Source organism: Urocampus carinirostris, chromosome 12, assembly GCF_059441175.1.
Source record: "Urocampus carinirostris isolate Australia breed hairy pipefish chromosome 12, RoL_Ucar_1.0, whole genome shotgun sequence".
NCBI classification, from domain to species: domain Eukaryota; kingdom Metazoa; phylum Chordata; class Actinopteri; order Syngnathiformes; family Syngnathidae; genus Urocampus; species Urocampus carinirostris.
Window position 1 is genome coordinate 28,884,833 of NC_142360.1, and position 20,545 is coordinate 28,905,377.

At 38.7% G+C, this 20,545-nt stretch overlaps 1 protein-coding gene across 1 annotated transcript; it reads right to left on the minus strand.

Moving 5' to 3' along the window:
* Nucleotides 1-1,330: 1,330 nt before the first annotated feature.
* Nucleotides 1,331-12,082, minus strand: LOC148355432 (RAB6-interacting golgin-like). Its single transcript, XM_088349580.1, has 6 exons — nucleotides 11,850-12,082; nucleotides 11,603-11,752; nucleotides 8,591-8,717; nucleotides 4,958-5,059; nucleotides 4,159-4,299; nucleotides 1,331-2,728 (listed from the first exon to the last, which is right to left on the minus strand). The coding sequence occupies exons 1-6, from the start codon at nucleotides 11,902-11,904 to the stop codon at nucleotides 2,317-2,319; spliced, it is 987 nt and encodes a 328-aa protein (XP_088205706.1). The 5' UTR covers nucleotides 11,905-12,082; the 3' UTR covers nucleotides 1,331-2,316.
* Between the last annotated feature and the right edge of the window lie 8,463 nt (nucleotides 12,083-20,545).

Consider the following 20,545-nt stretch of genomic DNA (forward strand, 5'->3'; position numbering starts at 1 on the left):
CCACACTGATAGGAATGGCAGAAGATGGCTGCTTAAAGATTAAAAAAGTACCGGGCCTAAAATTGAACCTTGGGGAACCCCGCATTTAACTATGGGTTCTGGACGTATATGCATCCATACTTCCTAAGAAAGGTCGGTCTGTGAAGTCGGAATAAAAAGAGTTGAAAACTGTCCTAGAAAATGCCCACCAGGTTTCTGATTCTATTTCATAAAATGTGGCGATCTACTGCGTCAAATGCAGTACTCAGATCCAGTAGCACCGGGGCTTCAAATGGATTAAAATCCATATTGAACCTGATTTAATATAAAGTATATAAAAGAGCAGTCTCTGTAATGTGATCGATCCTAAAACAAGACTGTAGTTTCTCTAAGATATTTTTTCCCTTTAAAAAAAAATAATACAGTTGCATGAAAACCAGTTTTTCTAAAATCTTCCATAAAAACAGCAAGTTGGACATTGGACAGTAATTGTTAAAGATGCTCGAAATCAACATGCAGGCCAGACGTTGATTTTATGTCAGAGGCCGAGGGCCCGGATGGAAGTTGACCATGGGCCACAATTCTCCCGTGGGCCAGACTTTGAACATTCCTGTTTTAGAGGTTCATAATATTTAAGGTGACACACATACAAATAGGGCAGCACGGCGGCGCAGTGGTTAGGGCATGTGCGGCACAGTTCATGTCTTGGGAACCTCCTGCGTGGGTTCAAATCCAGCTCCAGACTTCCTGTGCGGAGTTTGTATGTTCTCCCCGTGCTTACGTGGGTTCCCTCCCACATTCCCAAAAACATGCATGTCAGGTGAATTGGCTGGTCCAAATTGTCCCTAGGTGTGAATGAGCGAGTGAGTTGTCTATCCCTGTGTGCCCTGCGATTGGCTGGCAACCAGGTCAGGGTGTCCCCTGCCCACTGCCCAATGATTGCTGGGATGGGCTCCAGCGCCCCCGCGACCCTACTGAGGATAAGCGGTGTAGCTAATGAGATGAGACACATACATAGTCAATGAAGTTGGAATCATGTGCACTAAATTATTAAAGGGAATGTATGGACGAAGCGGTAGTGGGCCATCAGGGCCTTCAAGATCTTCTCTGTTGGTCTAAAAAAATATCCCAATCACGTAATGTTCATGAAATTTTGTCCAAGCCAGACTCCTAAACCCAGATTTTGTTTTAGAACCAATTCTATCCAACTGGGCTGTTAATATGGCTCTCTATTGTTGTGCAAGTTACTAAAAATAGTAATTAGTTTCAGTTACTTAATTTAAAATGTAACTCAGTTACCCTTTGGATCACTGAAACCGAAATGTGATACAAATGACAGTATATCCTCGCGTAGAAACAGACCCCTAAAACGTCTTTAAACTAGCCACATAATTTAAAAAATAAAAATAAAAACCATACACCAACCTTTGGAAGCAGGGAAATCTTCATATTTCCTTACTTGTCCAATCTTATGAGCTTTCAAATAAACCCTTATACGAGGCACTCCATATCCATTTTGTCCTTTGTCTTCAAACCACTCGAAGATCTCCTTCTCCTTTACCGGGTACTCTCCGAGACATTTTTCTTTTTTCTCCAGACATGGTGGATTGCAAAAATACGTTTACAAATAAAAAGACAAAAAATAAAAGAATGAGAAAGAAAGAAAAGAAGGAAAAGAAAGGAAATAAAATAAAGAAGATAGAAACAGAGAGCAAAACAGGGAGGGACAGAGAGATAAATCAAGAGAGTTGGGGAAAAGAGAGAAGGGAAAGAGTGAGAGACAAAGAGAAAAAAAAGAGAAAAAGACTAAAAAAAGAGTCAGACGAAAAGAGAAAAAGAGCAAGAAAAGAAAAAGAGAGCCAGAGACAGGGAGAGAAAACGAGAGGAGAGAAAGACAGACAGAAGTAGAGACAAAAGAGATTGAAAGAAACAAAAGAGAGAGAGAGAGAGCAAATGAGAGACAGACAAAGACAGAAAGAAGGAGAGAGAAAGAGAGCAAGGGAAAGAAAGTAGGAACGAGAGGATCAGAGAGTGAAACAGTAAAAAAATAGAGAAAGGGAGAGAGAGTGTGTAAAAAAAAAGAAAAACAGAGAGAGAAACAGAAAAGAAATAGAGAAGAAGAAAGAAAGAGAAAAATGAGAGACAGAAAGAAATAAAACAAACAGTTACATTTGCTTTGGGAGGGGCACCTGGCTTTGGCAACATCAAGTGGACATATTTGAACTTGCAGCCTTTTATTTAACTCGCGCTCCACAGCGTTGTCTGATTCCGCCCACGAGCCGAGTGTTCGACACCCCTCTCCCCTCCCATATTTTTCATTAAGGAATGGGCAGTGATTCATTTAGGACTTACTATGTCATTTTGAGGACCTTTTTTTTCTTCTGCTCTATCGTCTTTCTTTAGCAATTCTCGATTACTGAATTCATGTTCCAGCGCGTCTTCATCCTTCTTCAGATCTTCCTCTTCTGGAGCCAACTTCACCGTTTCTTTTGGGATCTCCACAACCCCATTGTGTCCTTTCGAATGGCTTTCCGCGAGGTCTTCTTTGACCTTTTGTTCTTCTAGCATCTCCGCAGTGGCCTGGAGCTCCAACTGCTGCATCAGTTCTTCCAGCTTGAGGGCTTTACGTAGTTCATTTTGTTGGATGATGGCATAGAGGTGCTCCGTCAGCTGCTCTTTGATGTCCGTTTTCTTGTGAAGGTCTAATTTGGCCTCCACGTACTCAGCTTCTGCTCTGTTGTATCGCTTTCTGCAAGAAATACAAGGTAATTATATAGAATAGTTTAAAAAGAAAGAAGATGTAAATAACAAGACTAGAGTAGAATAGGTCGGAGGAACGCCGTTGGCATAATAATACTATACATAATAACATAAATCAATTCCCGTTGAACATACGGATAGCGGAAGGGTAAAAATTCTCTTTAAGACCTGAAGTCTTGCTCGCAATGGAAAGAAGACGGCGACCTGACGGCAGGTAATCAAAGTACCTGCGAGCAGGGTGACTGGGATCGTCTATAATTTTTTGTGTCCGTTTTCTAGTTCGATCGATGTAAATACTATGCATTCTTTCTGATTGACGCGACCAAACCAAACTGTGATGGACCTAGTTAAAACGCATTCAATGATAGCACGATAAAAATTGACTAGAATGAATTGACGGACTCCGAATGATTTGAGTTGACGGAGGAAGTAGAGCCTTTGTCTGGCTGACTTTAGAATATCAGTAGCATTGACAGTCCATGTGAGGTCAGCTGACAAGTAAGTACCCAGAAACTTGAATGAATGGACCAGTTCCACCCCACTACCATTAATTGACAGTGGCACATGCGGGGGAGGCTTAGTACGGAAATCTATTATCATCTTAGTTTTACCTACATTCAATAACAGATTACTCTCATGACACCAGGTGGAATGTGAATTAATTTCTGCTCGGTATTCAGTTTCGTCTCCATTTGAAATAAAGCCAGTAACCGTGGTGTCGTCCGCATATTTAGCGAATAGTGAATGGTCAGAATCGGGTTGACAATCATGTGTGAATAGGGAAAACAAAGTTGGAGACAATGGACAGCCCTGAGGCGTACCAGTGTTGAGGACAATAGAACATGAATCTTTCTCACCAATGCGAACGGACTGTTCGCGGCTTTTTAATGAAATCGTCTTTATTGTCATTGATATTGATATCGTGCATTGTGTACTGCCATCAGACAGCACACAACAAATAATATTTCGCGGGCAGGTTTTGGGTGAGCGTGACTGTGATAGGCTGGTTTATGCTGTCACTCAAACAGCAGGGCATGGCTGCAAAGCATGGCGACAGCTAGCTTTTAGCGTCTCGTTAAATTGAGAAGACATTCATCAATTAAAATGGACACTGAGTGTAGTAAAAGAGCACACAAAACTGCTAATCACAAGCAGATGCTCTGTGGATTGTTATCGGGTCCGGGAAAGGACTGAGGTGGCTTTTGGAGAGAAAGTGTCCACCCTCATTACACACACAAAAAAAAACTAAACATGAAACAAGGCAGAGAGCCACAGTATATAGAAAATATGATGAGACAAAGAGCCGCATTCTTATTGCCCAAGTAGCAGAGGCTCCACCGCACCCAGGAGACTACCTTAATGAACCCTTAGGGTTCGACCAAACCCAGAGCCACTGATGCAGGCGATAAGTGTTGCTACCTGGCAGCAGTGTAGTCCAGGCTGGCTTGCTCGATCATTCCTCTCAGAGTGGCAATGTCATTAGAAACCAGGTCGTCAATGGCGTTAAGCTCTTTCTGGATTCTGTTAAGCTTCACAGCCTCAGCTTTTGTTTGTCTGGACCTATAGACCCATAAACATTGATATCAGGATTCAGGAACCTTTTTGACCCAAAGAACCGTAAAAACAAGAGAGAGCCGCACCATATATTTGAAGCCAAATTTCAACAAACTCAGACATCAGACACAAACTCAATTTTCCGTGCATTTTATTTCATTGTGTGACATTAGCTGATAAAATGTATGAAATAAGAATAATGACAGTGCCTGTATCCCATATCTATATAAATGTACCACTTAAAATTGGTCTCCCTCTCGGAGTGACTTGGGAGTGTTGAGGCTCATTTTCGTCCTAAATAATGGTTTCAAAACAAGGTGCGAGCAAAGTTCTTTTGTAAATATGTCACTAAATACCATACCAAATTTTTACCCTGGGTGTGAGACGGCGATGGGCAAAGGGGAGATGAAGTGGGTGCGCTGTGTATACAGCTCTGCCCATTCCTACCGCTCACCTAATCAAATCGCTCTGAGTGCTTTGCTGGAGTTTTGGGTACATTATAATAATTAATTCCTAACAGCATGTTGTTTTTTTGTAAATTGCTACTTTAAAAATGCTATTTAACCAACAATTCCTATCTTGCTCCATTCAATCTCGTACTGATACTCCTGATGTGTTGGCTCAACAATGTGACTTGGCGATGGTTGGAAGAAAAGACACTTACTTTTCAGCAATCGTTTTCGTAAGAAGGTTCTTCTTGCGCTTATTCTTTTCTTCTATAATCTTTTGATTCTGTTGCAGTTGCTCCAGGCGATTCTTGTCACGACTGAAATGTGTTTGAAAATTGTTGACTGGAAACTGTCATGTAAAGATCCCTTAACACAGTGTTTCTCAACTGGTGGGTCGGGACAAGTTTTTACTAGGTCGCAGGCCTTTGCCTTGGAAAAATAATGCTAAAAACAAGAAAAAAACAAAGAGTGGATAACACTCCTTTACAGAAGATGGTGATAATGCTCTGCTCAATCTCATCCCGTTCTGTCAATCGGTGTGTTAGAGAGGACCTACATCATTTTTAAGGGATTTTGTTGGTTTTATTTCCTTTTTATGCCCATAATAATGGGTCCCAAGAAAATTTCTCATAAGCAGGACTCTCGCAAATATGACATCTTTGTCTGATCACAAATATTTTTCACATTTGCAATTACAGTTTTCCTTTATCTTCACCCCCTTTGTGACCAACCTTGACTGAAATGAATAAACGTCAACCAGCAGAAAATCAGGGACACACACACAGTTGAGCTTTAGGCCAGTAAAGCCCATATCATTTTGTTGTTTTGAATTTTACAGTATAGTGAAGGATTTTAGCCATTTTACTATAAAGTATATAATACGATTAAATACAAGTTACATTTATCGAGTGCAATGAAGATTTTCACCGGGTAGGCTAAAGTTCAATGACAGGTCATGCTGATCCAAATGCGGAATGTTTTGGCTGGGGAATTTTGATAACAGGACTCTTGACGGGGGACAGCAGGCGATGTTTGGAGAACAAGGCCCTGATGACGTAGAAACGCTCTCCTGTTTTAAGTTTCTCCAGACATCGAGGCGAGGTGGTGGACACCACGTGGGGGTTTTCCTGGCACGCCCATGGGAAGAGCCGGCACACGGAAAAAACGTGGGCAGAGGAAGAAAGGCAGAAGATCGAGAGAGGAGGCTTGACGGAGACTTGAGCGACACTAATTCGGCTAATTCGATGGAGTTCACTTAGCTAAATTATTTAAGAAATTAAATCTGCCCTCGTGTGGAAATGCCGGTCTCTTGTTCATTTTTCCATCAAGAAACGAGGAGAATGTAGGTTGTGTTTGGTTAATGGAGTCAGATAACTAATTCGAACAATTTGGTAAAACGGTACATTTTAATATAATTAAATTCCTAACAATAGTTAAGGCAAAGTCTAAAAGACAAATATGTTTTTGTTTGGCTATATTCAAATTCTATATACATTTTCTATCAACTAAAAAATGTCATTGTCACACAGAGATCCTGAGCTTTGAGTCCAGAACGCCAAGATCTATTCTTGTTTGCCCTGTGCAATTTTAGGTTTACAAGTTCATATTCAAGTTGATTTTTCTAAGAGAAACTGTATATTTACTAAGTTACATACTGTACCTCCTTTTACTTTTATTGGTCTTTGCTTTCAAAGCCGAAGAACTAGAAGCAAAGGAATTTTTTTCCACTGCTGTTAGCTGCATACACTTAAAATGTGTTGAAACCTTAAAACTTGGAAGTGAGGCAAAGAGTTATGTATTCACTTGAAGTGTAAAATTCGGACTATAAGCCGCGACTTTTTTCACAAGCTTTCAACCCTGCAGCTTATGCAATGATGCGTCTAATTTGTGCGTTTTTTCTAACGGCCGCCAGGGGTGCCAGAGCACTAAATGTAACAGTGAAACACATGGAATATACTGTACTGCATCGAAAAGTAAGGGCTAACTAACATATTGGAAATCATTTACGAGTCTGTTTATTTATAAACGTAAATAATGTGGAGAAACGAACCGATTACAAGAAGCAATGTCCAACGAAACAGAAATGTTTAGGCGGATTCCTATTTATCTGTTGGCATTATTTGTTTTGGAGTAAATATTTGAACAGTTGGATTTGATGGATTGTCCTTGATGTGACATAGCCATTTTGGCTAACATTAAAAAAAAAAAGTTGAAGACGGCCAGGGGGCATATTGGTGAGCAGGGTTGGGTAGGGTTACTTTAACTTGATTACTTTCAATTACTTTTGGATGACTCCAATACCAAATATGCTAATAGAAGACAAAAGAAACTAATTATGAATAAATTGACTACATTTTGTGCAGGCTTGGGGAGTAACGGAACACATGGAACGGCAAAAATGATGTTGGCAAGCTGTTAGGATTTATTTTCATTTTGTTTCTGTCGCATTTTATGTTAGTTTTGCCGGAGATCAAAGAAATCAAAGCCAGGAGAGAAAGCTTACCACATGTTGTGAGTCATAATTGTATTCATATTTAGTTTATATTGTCTTTTATTAGCATATTTGGTATTGGAGTAATCCAAAAGTCATTGAAAGTAATCACGTTAAAGTAACCCTACCCAACCCTGTTGGTGAGTTACACCAGCTTTATAGTTTTCAGGTATATTGTTTTAGAATGGTCGTGATGTTTTTCTGCTAAGTATATTTGAAATTGTCTCCGTATCTTGAATCCCAAGAATTTAAGCTTTCCAATAATTTGTGACATGACATATTTCAGTGACAGACACGTATTTGTTTATCAAAAGGCTGGCCTCACACCGGCAGCTGTCGGAACGTTAAGGAGTTAAGGTACCGTATATTATTAAAACTCTTTCTGTGTACCATCTTTCTCTGTAAATATCTCATGTTTCAATATCGGCACATGCAGCTTTATAGTCAGGTGCAGCTTATTAATGTACAAAATGTTTTTTTCCTTCAAAAATGTACTGAGTCGCTTATAATTCAAACATTCGGGAACTCTGTTTGACCCTCACTTCAAAAGGTTTAACCTAACAGGCTGAAATCCTGCACTGTTGCAGTTGTTTTAATACAAGGAAAATCATGTTAAGTTAATACCGATTTCTTTATTATTTCTTGACTTGATTTCTTGACCAATAAATTGCTCTTCTTTATTAAGGTGTACAGCATATGTAATATTAAACTCATATCCTGATAGTAGCATATAATGCATAGGGGAATAAAATTGACAATATGTTTGTCAATTGTGATTATTTGTGTGACAATTAATGGTCGCCAGAAATTCCTAATCATCACAGCCCTAGTGATAAGGGGGAGGAAAACAAAACAAAACAAAGACCGAGGCAAAAGAGGAAACAGTTGCAAAATCTGAAAATAATTAGTGTCTGCCATCAAAGCGCTGGTGAAAAGTACAGTAAATTGACATTTTTTTACATTTTAAGCCGCTTATCGGTAAACGAATGATTATTAACTGAATAACTAAATAATAAGCAATATTTAAGTACACGATTTATTCGTGTTTTGAATTTCTTTATGTATGTGGCTATTTTAAAGAAGCCTTTTTTGCGATGTAGGCTTATATGAGAGTATACAGTATATTGTCCTTAAATTTGTTCTGGTTTTGCTTGTAAATTTGTCTGTTGAGGAAAAAAGGTGAATATATTATAATATTTCTGCTTTAAACTGCGCAATCCTTTAATTGGATATATTTGAGAAGCGTAAAATTGTTTCTTCTTTGGGTCGCAGCTTGTCATTAGGGCGGAATGGTGTGTCCTCTAGTCAGACCAAGTGAGAAACACTGCCTTAAAAGAAGACAATCAAAACCACTAACAATTCGATTTCTTGTTTTTCAAGCTCCATTACTACCGGATTTTGTTCCTCTGTAGCTCCTTCAGACTTTTCTTGTCTCCTTTCTTCGCCGGAAAGCTGCAATGCATCGTTGGTGACAGTCGGACATCCTGGAGCAATAAGCTCAAAACGTTATTTTTTGTTAAGTAACATCTTACGTCAAGTCAAGTCACATTTATTTGTATAGCCTTTAATCACAAAAAATGTCTCAAAAGACTGCACAGGATTACAATCACACCATCGCCTGATCTTAAACCAACATGCGTTTATGAAGTTATTACATTTGCTGTGCAGAATTGACACCCCCTTTTATAAGAGTTTGAGATATGTGGGGGTTTGTTTGTTAACATTTCAGAATTTCAGCTGTTATAGAGACAAATTACTTTGGAATGGCATTCACAAATTGGTTGAATTCAAATTTTAATGGATTGAAGTCCCATTGGCTTTTAAAATGTTCATGACTTAATATTCCACCATTATCAGCTATCAGGAGTGATAATGACCATATGTTCCATTGAAACAAATACACAAAAAATAATGACTTGTTCATATGTAATACATAGCACTAATGTCTAGATAATATATCATATACTTAAAGGTGGGGTATCGTTTGAGGTGCATTTCAATAATTAATAAAGCCAAATTCATTTGAAACTATAATGCATTGTATTTATTATATTGTTCTCTAGTTTTGCCATACTTAACATATTGTGCAGAAGTCTGGGGCAATAATTACAAAAGTTCACTACAGCCCCTTATTATCCTCCAAAAACGTGCAATTAGAACCATACACAGGGTAGGATATCAAGATCATACTAATATTTTATTCATGCAGTCCAAATTATTAAAATTAGATGATTTAGTCAAATTTTCCACTGCACAACTGCTATTTAAGGTCCAGGAAAACATAGTGCCAGAAAACATCCGTAAATTATTCATTCGGAAAGAGGGAAACAATAACTTAAGGGGCTTGTGAATTCATAATCCCAAAGGTGAGAACCACTAGGAAAAAGTATGTGTGTGTCTGTGTGTGAAGTCAAGCTTTGGAACGGATTGCAAGACGAGATCGAACTATTCACTTGTTCAGGTTTAGATACAAAGGAACATTCCTGGCGGAATACAGAGATGAGGAGGGTGGGGTATGAGTGGTATGGGAGATTGGGAATAGTGCGTCTAGATAACTTTGTGTTATTGTTGCTATTCTTATATCATAACTGTTATTATTAATATCATTACAATTGTTGTTATATCATTGGTATATTTGGTGGGGAAGATGAAGGGGTAGGTAATATAAGCATTTGCTTCTTACTACCCCTTTTCGAACATATTATGTAACGTTATTTTGTTGTCGAGTTGTTGTTTTTGTTCTGTTTTTATTTTGATGTCCGAATAAAGTTTTCATTCATTCATTCATTCCGGTGTCCTTAAAGAGTAACTATTAAGTATGTGTCAGCAATGCCCAACTGGGATCAAAAATCCATTATGCTTCTTTTCCTATTGCGCCTATCTACTTTTATCTTACTTTTATCAGAGCTGTCCGGGGAGGAACACATTAGGTTCGGGCCAACGGGACTAGGAGAGTGCTGGAGAGAGAGGTCATGCTACTCCCGGCAGTCTTTTTTGAACTATTTATTTCCTCATTGGAGCATAAAAATGGTGAAAGTAAGATAAGAAAAGAAAAGGGCTGCTTCTAGTAAAGTCCAAACGCCAATCCAAACTCCCCAAAAGATGAAAAACGAAGTATCTAAGAAATGCATGTACTTGCACGACAATCACGAATAGGCTGCCTAAGGCTGCAATCATGAATTTAAGCCAGGAGATGGCATTAGAGAGTACCATTTTTTTTCAATTCCCGCACCCCGGCTTTAAGAATCTTCTCATTGTATTTAATCAATTAGGTCATAAATAATATTTTGCATTTTACTTCATTTAAGGAAAAGTCCCCAGTTTGAGAGCAGGTGGTAAAATTTGTTGGCCTGGAGAGGTATGGGCGCCACCGGGCTGTATTTGCCCAAGACACACCACAGGAAATGGTGCCCCCAAGACCCTAGTGGTCTACAGCACTCTTATATCTGACAACCTGTACGTTTTTGCCGTAAAAAGTACATTTATTATGCATTTTAAGACGTGTACGACGTATGAGAAAATCTGTACGGAAAAACGCACATTTGTCAATTATGGGTACCATCCGGTATACACCGACTATGAGGAAACAGCAAATCAATCAAGTCAAACGAGTTTGCCGCGGTATCCTCTATCTCGGTATCGTTTTTTTTTTCATTGCATACGAAGCGACCGTGCGCATGAGTCTGCCGCCTCAGATTTCATGTGGTAGTTGTGTAGTGAAAGGAAGTCCGTCTATTTTTAGAGAATCGTCTTTTTCGGCTCAACTCATTAAAGGGAGCCCTCATACGGCTCACTTGCTTTGATGCATTATATTACGAATTATGATGTTGTATAAAGAAGTTAAGAAAAAAAGTAAGTATAAAGGAAGAAAATGAAAAAAGACAGGTTTGAGGTTATCCCTTTAATCAGTATATTACCAACAATAATTTAATTCGGAAAATGGAATAATAATTTGAATGAGAAACTGTATTATTCTACTTAATTATATTTGCATGTATTTTTTCCTTATATAGTGAACGTCCAAGCGACTTCTTTTTTGAACTTTTTGTATAATAAACCTCATTCATGTCGAGCAACTCAGTATCTCACAACAATATATACGATATAACGAAACACATGCAGAATATAACATGTTAAACTACATAAATAAACACGTTTGAAAAAATAATATGGTGTAAGATTATTTTGTATTTTGTAAGGGAAAATACTACAGTTTGTAAGGGCATGGAGCCCTGGAGCGCGACAGGTATGCACTCTGTTTTGTTTAACTTGATGGCTTTGTATTGTTGTTTGACTTGTTTCATGCCGATTGTGTTTGGAATGATGCCATGTTGAATAAAACAAAAACATTAAATACAAAAAAGATCACCTTTCAATGGAAGCTTATTGAGACGCTGCTCGGGTGGAAGTTCAGGTAACTCGGATCGAGTGGTACCATGAGCAGATTCTTGTAAAAGCTTCTCTCTTTGCAATTGCTGCCGACTACGACGAGGCGGTCGTACTTTGCGTGTACTCGCTTCTGTAAGAACGGAATTTAACTGCCGTGATTTTATTTTGCAACACATCCAGAAAAACATTTCTTGGTAGAAATGGAATGCACACGTAAGAGGCGTTACCGTTTTGCTTTAATCTCTGCAGTTCATCTTCTGAAAACCCTGCCCAGCCGCTCATTTTATCATTTAAAACGCACAGTAATGAAAATAAGGGAAACAAAAAGGCTTAAATTACTTAGAGAACAAGATAAGTCAACTTTTGGCAACTTGCAGGCAAATAAACCACTCAAGCAGTCACTTGGCAGCCATGATTTTTGTTTGTGTATGCCACGTCAAGGCCCTGCGAAGAACCTAGTTGTCCAATGATATGCCTGAGTATTAAAAATAATTTTTAAAAAAGCAACTCATTGTCTGCCCACGCGTCAATGTCGTCGTGCCTGAGTTAACGCACCTCCATTACGCATACCTGTCAACTTCCAGAGCTCCATGCCCTTACAAACTGTCGTATTTTCCCTTACAAAATATAATCTAAGACCATATTTTTCTTAAACGTGTTTATTTATGTAGTTCTCATCAGCTGCAACCGCTTATCCTCAGTAGGGTCGCGGGGGGACTGGAGCCCATCCCAGCAATCATCGGGCAGTGGGCAGGGGACACTCTGAACTGGTTGCCAGCAAATCGCAGGGCACACGGGGACAGACAACTCGCTCGCTTATTCACACTTAGGGACAATTTGGACCGGCCAATTCACCTGACATGAATGTTTTTGGAATGTGGGAGGAAACCAGAGTGCCCGGAGGAAACCCACGGAAGCACGGGGAGAACATACAAACTCCGCACAGTAAGTCCGGTAGCTGGATTTAAACCCACACATGAGGTTCCCAAGACCTTAGAACTGTGCCGCACACGCGCAAACCACTGCGCCGCCGTGCGATATTTATGTAGTTTGACATGTTATATTCTACATGTGTTTCGTTATATCATATATATTGTTAATTAACATTTTGTTGTGAGATCCTGAGTTGCTCGACATGAATGAGGTTTATTATAAAAAAAAAAGTTCAAAAATGAAGTCGCTTGGATGTTCACTGTATAAGGAAAAGAATACATGCAAATATAATGAAGTAGAATAATACATGTTCTTATTCAAATTATGAATTCATGCTCTGCATTAAATTATTGTTGGTAATATACTGATTAAAGAGATAATCACAAACATGTCTTTTTTCATTTTCTCATTGTATACTTCCTTTTTTTTCATAACTTCTTTATACAACATCATAATTTGTAATATAATGCACCAAAGCAAGTGAGCCGTTTCTTTAATGAGTTGAGCCGAAAAAGCCGGTTCTCTAAAAAGAGACGGACTTCATTTCACTACATCAAACCGCTCGCTTCGTTTGCAACGGAAAAAAAACGATACCGAGATAGAGGCTACCGCGGCGAACTCGTTTGACTTGATTGATTCGCCGTTTTGTGATAGTCGGTGTATACCGGATGGTACCCGTTTTTCCGTACAGATTTTCTCATACGTCGTACTCGTCTTAAAATGCATAGTAAACGTACTTTGTACAGCAAAACCGTACACTTTGACAGGTATGATTACGTATGCGCAATTTTTTTTTTGTTTTCAAGTTTCTCTAAAAGCCATCATGTCAACAAAACACTCTGAAGCAGGGGTGGGGAAACTCCGGCCAAATGCAAAAAGTCAAAATTAATAAATTAATAAAAGTAAATGAAGTAATACTAATAAATACCTCTTTTTCGTGCCAACATTGTCTACTACCACATAAATACTAGAAGACTACTACAAAACTAAAACTCAAATTTCGTGCTTAAAAACAGATATATGATTTTGCCTTCATTCAGATCAAGAAAAATATACTAAAATAGAAAGATACGACTACAATGATATTACTAAAATCACTAAAGAAATACTACAACCATACGACTATGGAAATACTATAAAATACTACATTCATTCATTCATTATCTGCACCGCTTATCCTCAGTAGGGTCGCGGGGGTGCTGGAGCCTATCCCAGCTGTCTTCGGGCAGTGGGCAGGCGACACCCTCAACTGGTTCCCAGCCAATCACAGGGCACATAGAGACAGACAAGTCACTCGCTCATTCACACCTAGGGACAATTTGAACCAGCCAATTCACCTGACATTCATGTTTTTGGAATGTGGGAGGAAACCGGATTTCCCGGAGGAAACCCACGCAAGCACGGAGAGAACATGCAAACTCCACACAGGAAGGATCTCATGACCTCAGAACTGTGCCGCGGACGCGCTAACCACTGCGCCGCCCTGCTGCCCTAAAATACTACAGAAATACAAAAAAATACTACTATGGAAAGACTATACTACAGAAATGGAAAATACTTTTACAGAAATACTTAAAAATACCTCTACAGTAATACTCCAAAACTAATACTACAGTAATACTATAATACAAAATAGTAACTATTGGAATACTACAACAGAAATACTTGTCTGGTATTGTTTCCGTCTATTTCGTCCTGCTTCTTATCAGACTCCAGTCTCCAGTGCCTGATATCAATCCTGTCTGTCCCGTCCTGTCCGGTATCGACCCCATCTGTCCGATATCGTGCAATTGGTATTGATCTCCTCCGCCTCTGGCTTCCTGTCATTCCACGCCAGACTGCTGCCTCACGTCTTCCGCCCGACAATTGCCGAATAACTGGCGTTTGGGTTAACGTGCATGACCGCCCCATTTCCCGTAAAATAAAGCTTGTGTGAGAAACGTCACGCATCTGGGTCCTCCTCCTGTTCCGGTTCTTGACAAATACACATATCCCTTGCTGTATCGTAGTTTACTTTTTGCGGCTTCAATACTTTGTAGACACAGCAAATGCTATCATGGGGGCAGGTTGATGGGCGTGACTGTCTGTGTGCGAGACTGTGATAGGCTGGTGTATGCTGTCAGTCAAACAGCTGGGCAGGCGCTCCAGCCAATGCGTCTACCCACCAAAACAGTAAAGTACAGCAACTGCTGTTAGATAGATAGATAGATAGATAGATAGATAGATAGATAGATAGATAGATAGATAGATAGATAGATAGATAGATGGATGGATGGATGGATGGATGGATGGATGGATGGATGGATGGATGGATAGATAGATAGATAGATAGATAGATAGATAGATAGATAGATAGATAGATAGATAGATAGATAGATAGATAGATAGATAGATAGATAGATAGATAGATAGATAGATAGATAGATAGATAGATTGATTGATTGATTGATTGATTGATAGATAGATAGATAGATAGATAGATAGATAGATAGATAGATAGATAGATAGATAGATAGATAGATAGATAGATAGATAGATAGATTGATTGATTGATTGATTGATTGATAGATAGATAGATAGATAGATAGATAGATAGATAGATAGATAGATAGATAGATAGATAGATAGATAGATAGATAGATAGATAGATAGATAGATAGATAGATAGATAGATAGATAGATAGATAGATAGATAGATAGATAGATACTTTATTCATCCTCGCAGGGAAATTCACATTTCCAGCAGCATCCCTGAGCTGAGTACAATACAATTTTAGCGTCTTTCGTCAGACTCTGAAGAAAGTCCGAAGAGTACAAAGAAATCAGCAGTGGGTTCACCGTGGATTGTTATTGTCATTGTTATTGAGATTGTATTCAGATAAAGAAAGAGATTATGTTTTTGACAGCCCTTCCATCGCAGGTGCGTCCCACTGAGCTTTCCCTAGGTCTTGTTAGGTTTTAAATATCAAAATGTATCGTTTGCCAAATTGTTCGAATGAGTTATCTGACTCCTAACCAAACACAACCTACATTCACCTAACAATGTGTGCTCATTTCTTGATGGAAAAGATGGACAAGAAATGCCGATATTTTCACACGGGGGCAGATTTAATTTCATCAGCAGTTTAACTAAGTGTACTCCATCGAAAATGGCCAAATTAGTCGAATTAGTGACGCTAGAGTCTTTTCTGAAGTGCTCTAGCTTTTTTCTATCGTTCCACGTCTTTCCGCAAGATGGTGTGCCGACTCCTCCCATGGGCGTGCCAATGAAGCCCCCCGGGCTCCACCACCTCGCAGAAGAGCGCCGCGATGTCTGGAATTAACCAAAACAACACCAAGCGTTTCTACGCCATCAGGGCCTTGTTCTCAAAACATCGCCTGCCGTCCTCCGTCAGAGTCCTGTTATCAACAGAACTAGACAAAATATTCTGCATTCGAACGGCGCGACCTGCCATTGAACTATAGCCTACTCGGTGAAAATCTTCATTGCACTCAATAAATTTTACTTGTATTCAATCGTATAAAATCCTTTAAAGTCAAATGTATAAAATCCTTCAGTCTGCTTCCAAGATAGGCTCCGAGAGGAATCACACACACCCAATGGCTTCTGGCTCATTTATTGAAAATACAGGCATAAAACAACACATCCAATTGGCTTAAGCAAGGTCACATGAGTACATGAAACAAATCTCATTCGTAAACATAAATCACATGTTTAAATGAATCGAGTAATTCTGGTCGCTAGTTGGCGTGAGAACATAATAAAAGAGCAAAATGAACAGTGAACACAAAAGGTAGAATGTGTCACTGTGAAGTCAAGGAAGAAGGAAAAGAGAGGCAAGCTCGTGACCAGACTTCCCAGCACTAAAGTGAAGGCCATCTTGATTAATAGTTAGCGTGCCCCAAGTGTCATGATTGCTGATTCAGGGCACCTGTGACTGCCCAAATGCGTTCATGTTAGCGTCATCTTTCGTACGGAAGATTACGATAACGCGAACGTACGATTAGCCTGGGTTAGCTTCATGTTTACGTTAAACATTCATGGTAAACATTCAGGGTGTTGGAACGGATTAAAACGATTTACATTATTTTTAATGGGAAAAATGATTTCGGTGATTGAACAAATCGGTTCTCGAACAGAGTTCTGGAACGGATTATGGTCGAGAACCGAGGTTCCACTGTCTATTGACAATAAAGACCATTTATTCCTCTGCAATTCTGTGTTCTGTGTTTTTATTTGTAGATCTTAAGTTGTTATTTTGTTACAGTCGTATTTGTCACATGTTACTCATATTTAATAAATAAACGTTTCTATTATGCCGGTTTTGACTTTTGGAACACAACATCTTTTAGCTAAAATGTAACTTAGTTCGACAAATGTGTCGGAAAACGAACAACAAGCCATGTTTTAAATACTTTACTGAACACAATTACACCTGAAATGTCTCAACATATAAATAAAATACACAAATACATACATTTAAAATAGCAGTCCTGTTGTTTTCGGAATTGTAGTGGCTGCATTTTATACTGTTAAAAGTTTCCGTTCAATCGAAAATAAATATCGTATTTATAAACTAACTCGAGTGGGGAGCGGTTTAATTATTCAAGCCTCAACATTTTCAAGCAAAAGTATCAGTATCAGAGCCGTATCGATCGATACTACCCTGTATTTACCTGGATCGGATTGATACCAGAATTCAAGTATTGCTCACCCTTAGTTTAAAGGAACAAAGTTAAAACAGAAAATCATATAAGTAGAGAAAGACCGAAAATCTTTCAGGAAAAACTGCATTTTCAAAGTCCCTGTATATCCTGAAACTAAGTTTGATTTTAGCATATAAATATATAAAGGACTCACTTATAACATTTTGCAAAGAATGTTTTTAAACAAGGCCAATTACCAGTCTTTTATGTGTTAAGTGTAAAGAGAGAGAAAGGAACAGAGTGAAAAAAGAAAGTTAGAGAGTGAGAAAGAAAAAGAAAGACAAAATGAGGGAGAAAAAAGAATGAGAGAGAAAAAAGAACAAGGGAAAGAGAAAGAGAGAGAAAGACAAATAAAGGGAAAGAGGAAAAGAGAGGGAGGGGGGAAGAAAGAGAGAAGGTAAGAAATAAAGTACGAAAGAAAAAAAGAGAGGATAAGAGCAAGAGGGGCATAAAGTGAGAGAGAAAGAAAGAGAGAAAGAAATTAAGCAATAGAAATAAAGAGAGACCAAGGGAAAAAGAGAAATACATAAAGAAAAGGAGAGAAAGAAAGTGAGAGCAAAAGAAAAACATTGCGCTCCAGTTGCTTTGTGAGTGGCTTGTCCTCTATGACGACATCAAGTGGACATTTTTCAAACTGTATGTTGTTTTTCAACTTTTCTTCTCTTGCGCTTCTTCCGTGGGCTGGATTCAATCTGTCGGTGGGCCTGATCCGGCCCGAGGGCCGTAAGCTTGGCACCACTGCCTTAAAGGGACAGTGTGTAATATTTTGTGCCTCATACAAAAGACTTTCATTCATTTAAAAAAGAAAACCTAAAACATTTAAATCGAATACTAGACAAAAATACACGAATTATCTTATTCATAAGTGGAGAAATTTGTATCAGTTTGACAGAGTGTAATTCATACCTAGTAGTCGCCGCCATGTTTTTCTTCCATCTAGCTCCTATTCAGTGATCATTTAACACTGGTTTTCTTCACATTAACAAAGTCATTGGGTGTTATTTTTCAGACTCGCAATGATTTACAGCTGGAAATTCTTCAAGAAGCATGGCTCACAGGTGCATAACAGTCTGCAAAACTTGAGTATAACAGTTTGTTACTTTGGATTGGATTTATCTTTTATAGTAACATAATGTTCTCCAAAAACATTTTTTTTAATCTTCAAATGCCTCTTTGTGGACAATATCCCTGTATTATTTGTAATTGCAACATATTTTACTGTCTGGTAATCCTGAAAGGGGGATGCCACATGTGCGGTCCCTTCTCAAGGTTTCTTCATTTGCCTCATGTTGAGGTTTTTGAGTTTTTCCTTGCCCTCATGTTGGTTCCAGATCAGGGGATGGTGTAATAATAGTCTGAAATAATAGTCTGTGCAATAACCTGTGCAGCCCTTTGAGACTCTTTGTGATTAAGGGCTATACAAATAAAAATGACTTGACTTGACTATAACACAAACCAAGTCATAAAAGAAATGTATTTTATAATTTTCCATATCAGGGTCTTACAGGGTTAAATTTTACTGTTCATCTGTAAGCCAGTTCTTCTCAAATAGTAGGGTGGGCCCCCCAGGGGTGAGCCTGGCTCTGTCAGTTTTTTTTTAATTTATAATCCGTCCCAGAATAAAGTGCAATTGCACCTCCACTACACCAGGAGGCAGTTGCACTGTCACTTGGGGACGGGAGGGCATGGAAGCTTTTCTTCGTCCTAGTGGGGGCATGACAGTAAATCATTAAAAAGCACTGTACTAAGCCCCTTCCGTGTGTTTTTGACATACTAACCCCTAAAGTGTTTTTACATACTAACCTCCTTACATGTTTTTTGACGGATTAAACCCCTTACATGTTTTTATAACATACTAACCTTTTTTTGATTTTTTTTGATATACTAAGCCCCTATATGGTTTTACAACAAACTAAACCTATTTGGTTTTTAGACATACTAACCCCTTACGTGTTTTTTGACATACGAACTAACCCATTAACGTGTTTTTACATACTAAACCCCTTACATGTTTTTATAACATACTAACTTATTTCTTGTTTGTTTTACATACTAAACCCCTGCATGTTTTTACAACAAACTAACCCCTACGTGGTTTTTAGAAAAACTAATCCCTTATGTGTTTTTTACATACTAAACCCCTTACATGTGGTTACAATATACTAACTCCTTGCAAGTTTCTTTTTTGACAGACTAAACCCCATTCATGTTTTATAACATACTAACTTATGTCTTGGTTTATTTTGACATACTAAACCCCTGCATGTTTTTACAACAGACTAACCCCTATGTGGTTTTTAGACATACTAACCCCTTACGTGTTTTTTGACATACGAACTAACCCATTAGCGTGTTTTTTACATACTAAACCCCTTACATGTTGTTACAATATACTAACCCCATACGTGTTTCTTTTTTGACTTACTATACCCCTACATGTTTTTACAACAAACTAACCCCTATGTTGTTTTTAGACATACTAACCACTAACATGTTTTTTTACATACTAAACGCCTAACGTGGTTACAATACACTAACCCCTTACGTGTTTCTTTTTTGACATACTAAACCCCTTACATGTTTTTATAACGTACTAACTTATTTCTTGTTTGTTTTACATACTAAACCCCTTCATGTTTTTACAACAGACTAACCCCTATGTGGTTTTTAGACATACTAACCCCTTACGTGTTTTTGGACATACGAACTAACCCATTAACGTGTTTTTACATACTATACCCCTACATGTTTTTACAACAAACTAACCCCTATGTGTTTTTTAGACATACTAACCACTTACATGTTTTTTACATATTAAACCCCTTACATGTGGTTACAATATACTAACCCCTTACGTGTTTTTTATGGACATACTAAACCCCTACATGTTTTTACAACAAACTAACCCCTATGTTGTTTTAGACAGACTAACCCATTACGTGTTTTTTACATACTAAACCCCTTACTGTCATGATTGCCGATTGAGAGCACCTGCAACGGCTTAATTGGCGCCAACAGCCCGGACAGCTGATTGGCTGACACTCTCTTTTTAAACCCCCGGCTTCCAAGAGGAAGGCGTCAGATCGTTATGCGAACTCTTGCCACCAGCTCAGTAAGCCTTTTGGTCTGACTCCGTTCCTGCCCTGTTTTTTTCTGCCTGACTTTCGTCGCCAACACGGAGTCGGACTGGCGAGCAGACAAGCCTCCGTGTTTGGCGAGGAGGATCAGAGACAGGCGGGAATAGCAAGTCGTTGGCCAGGACTGGAGATCAAAGGCGGTGTCG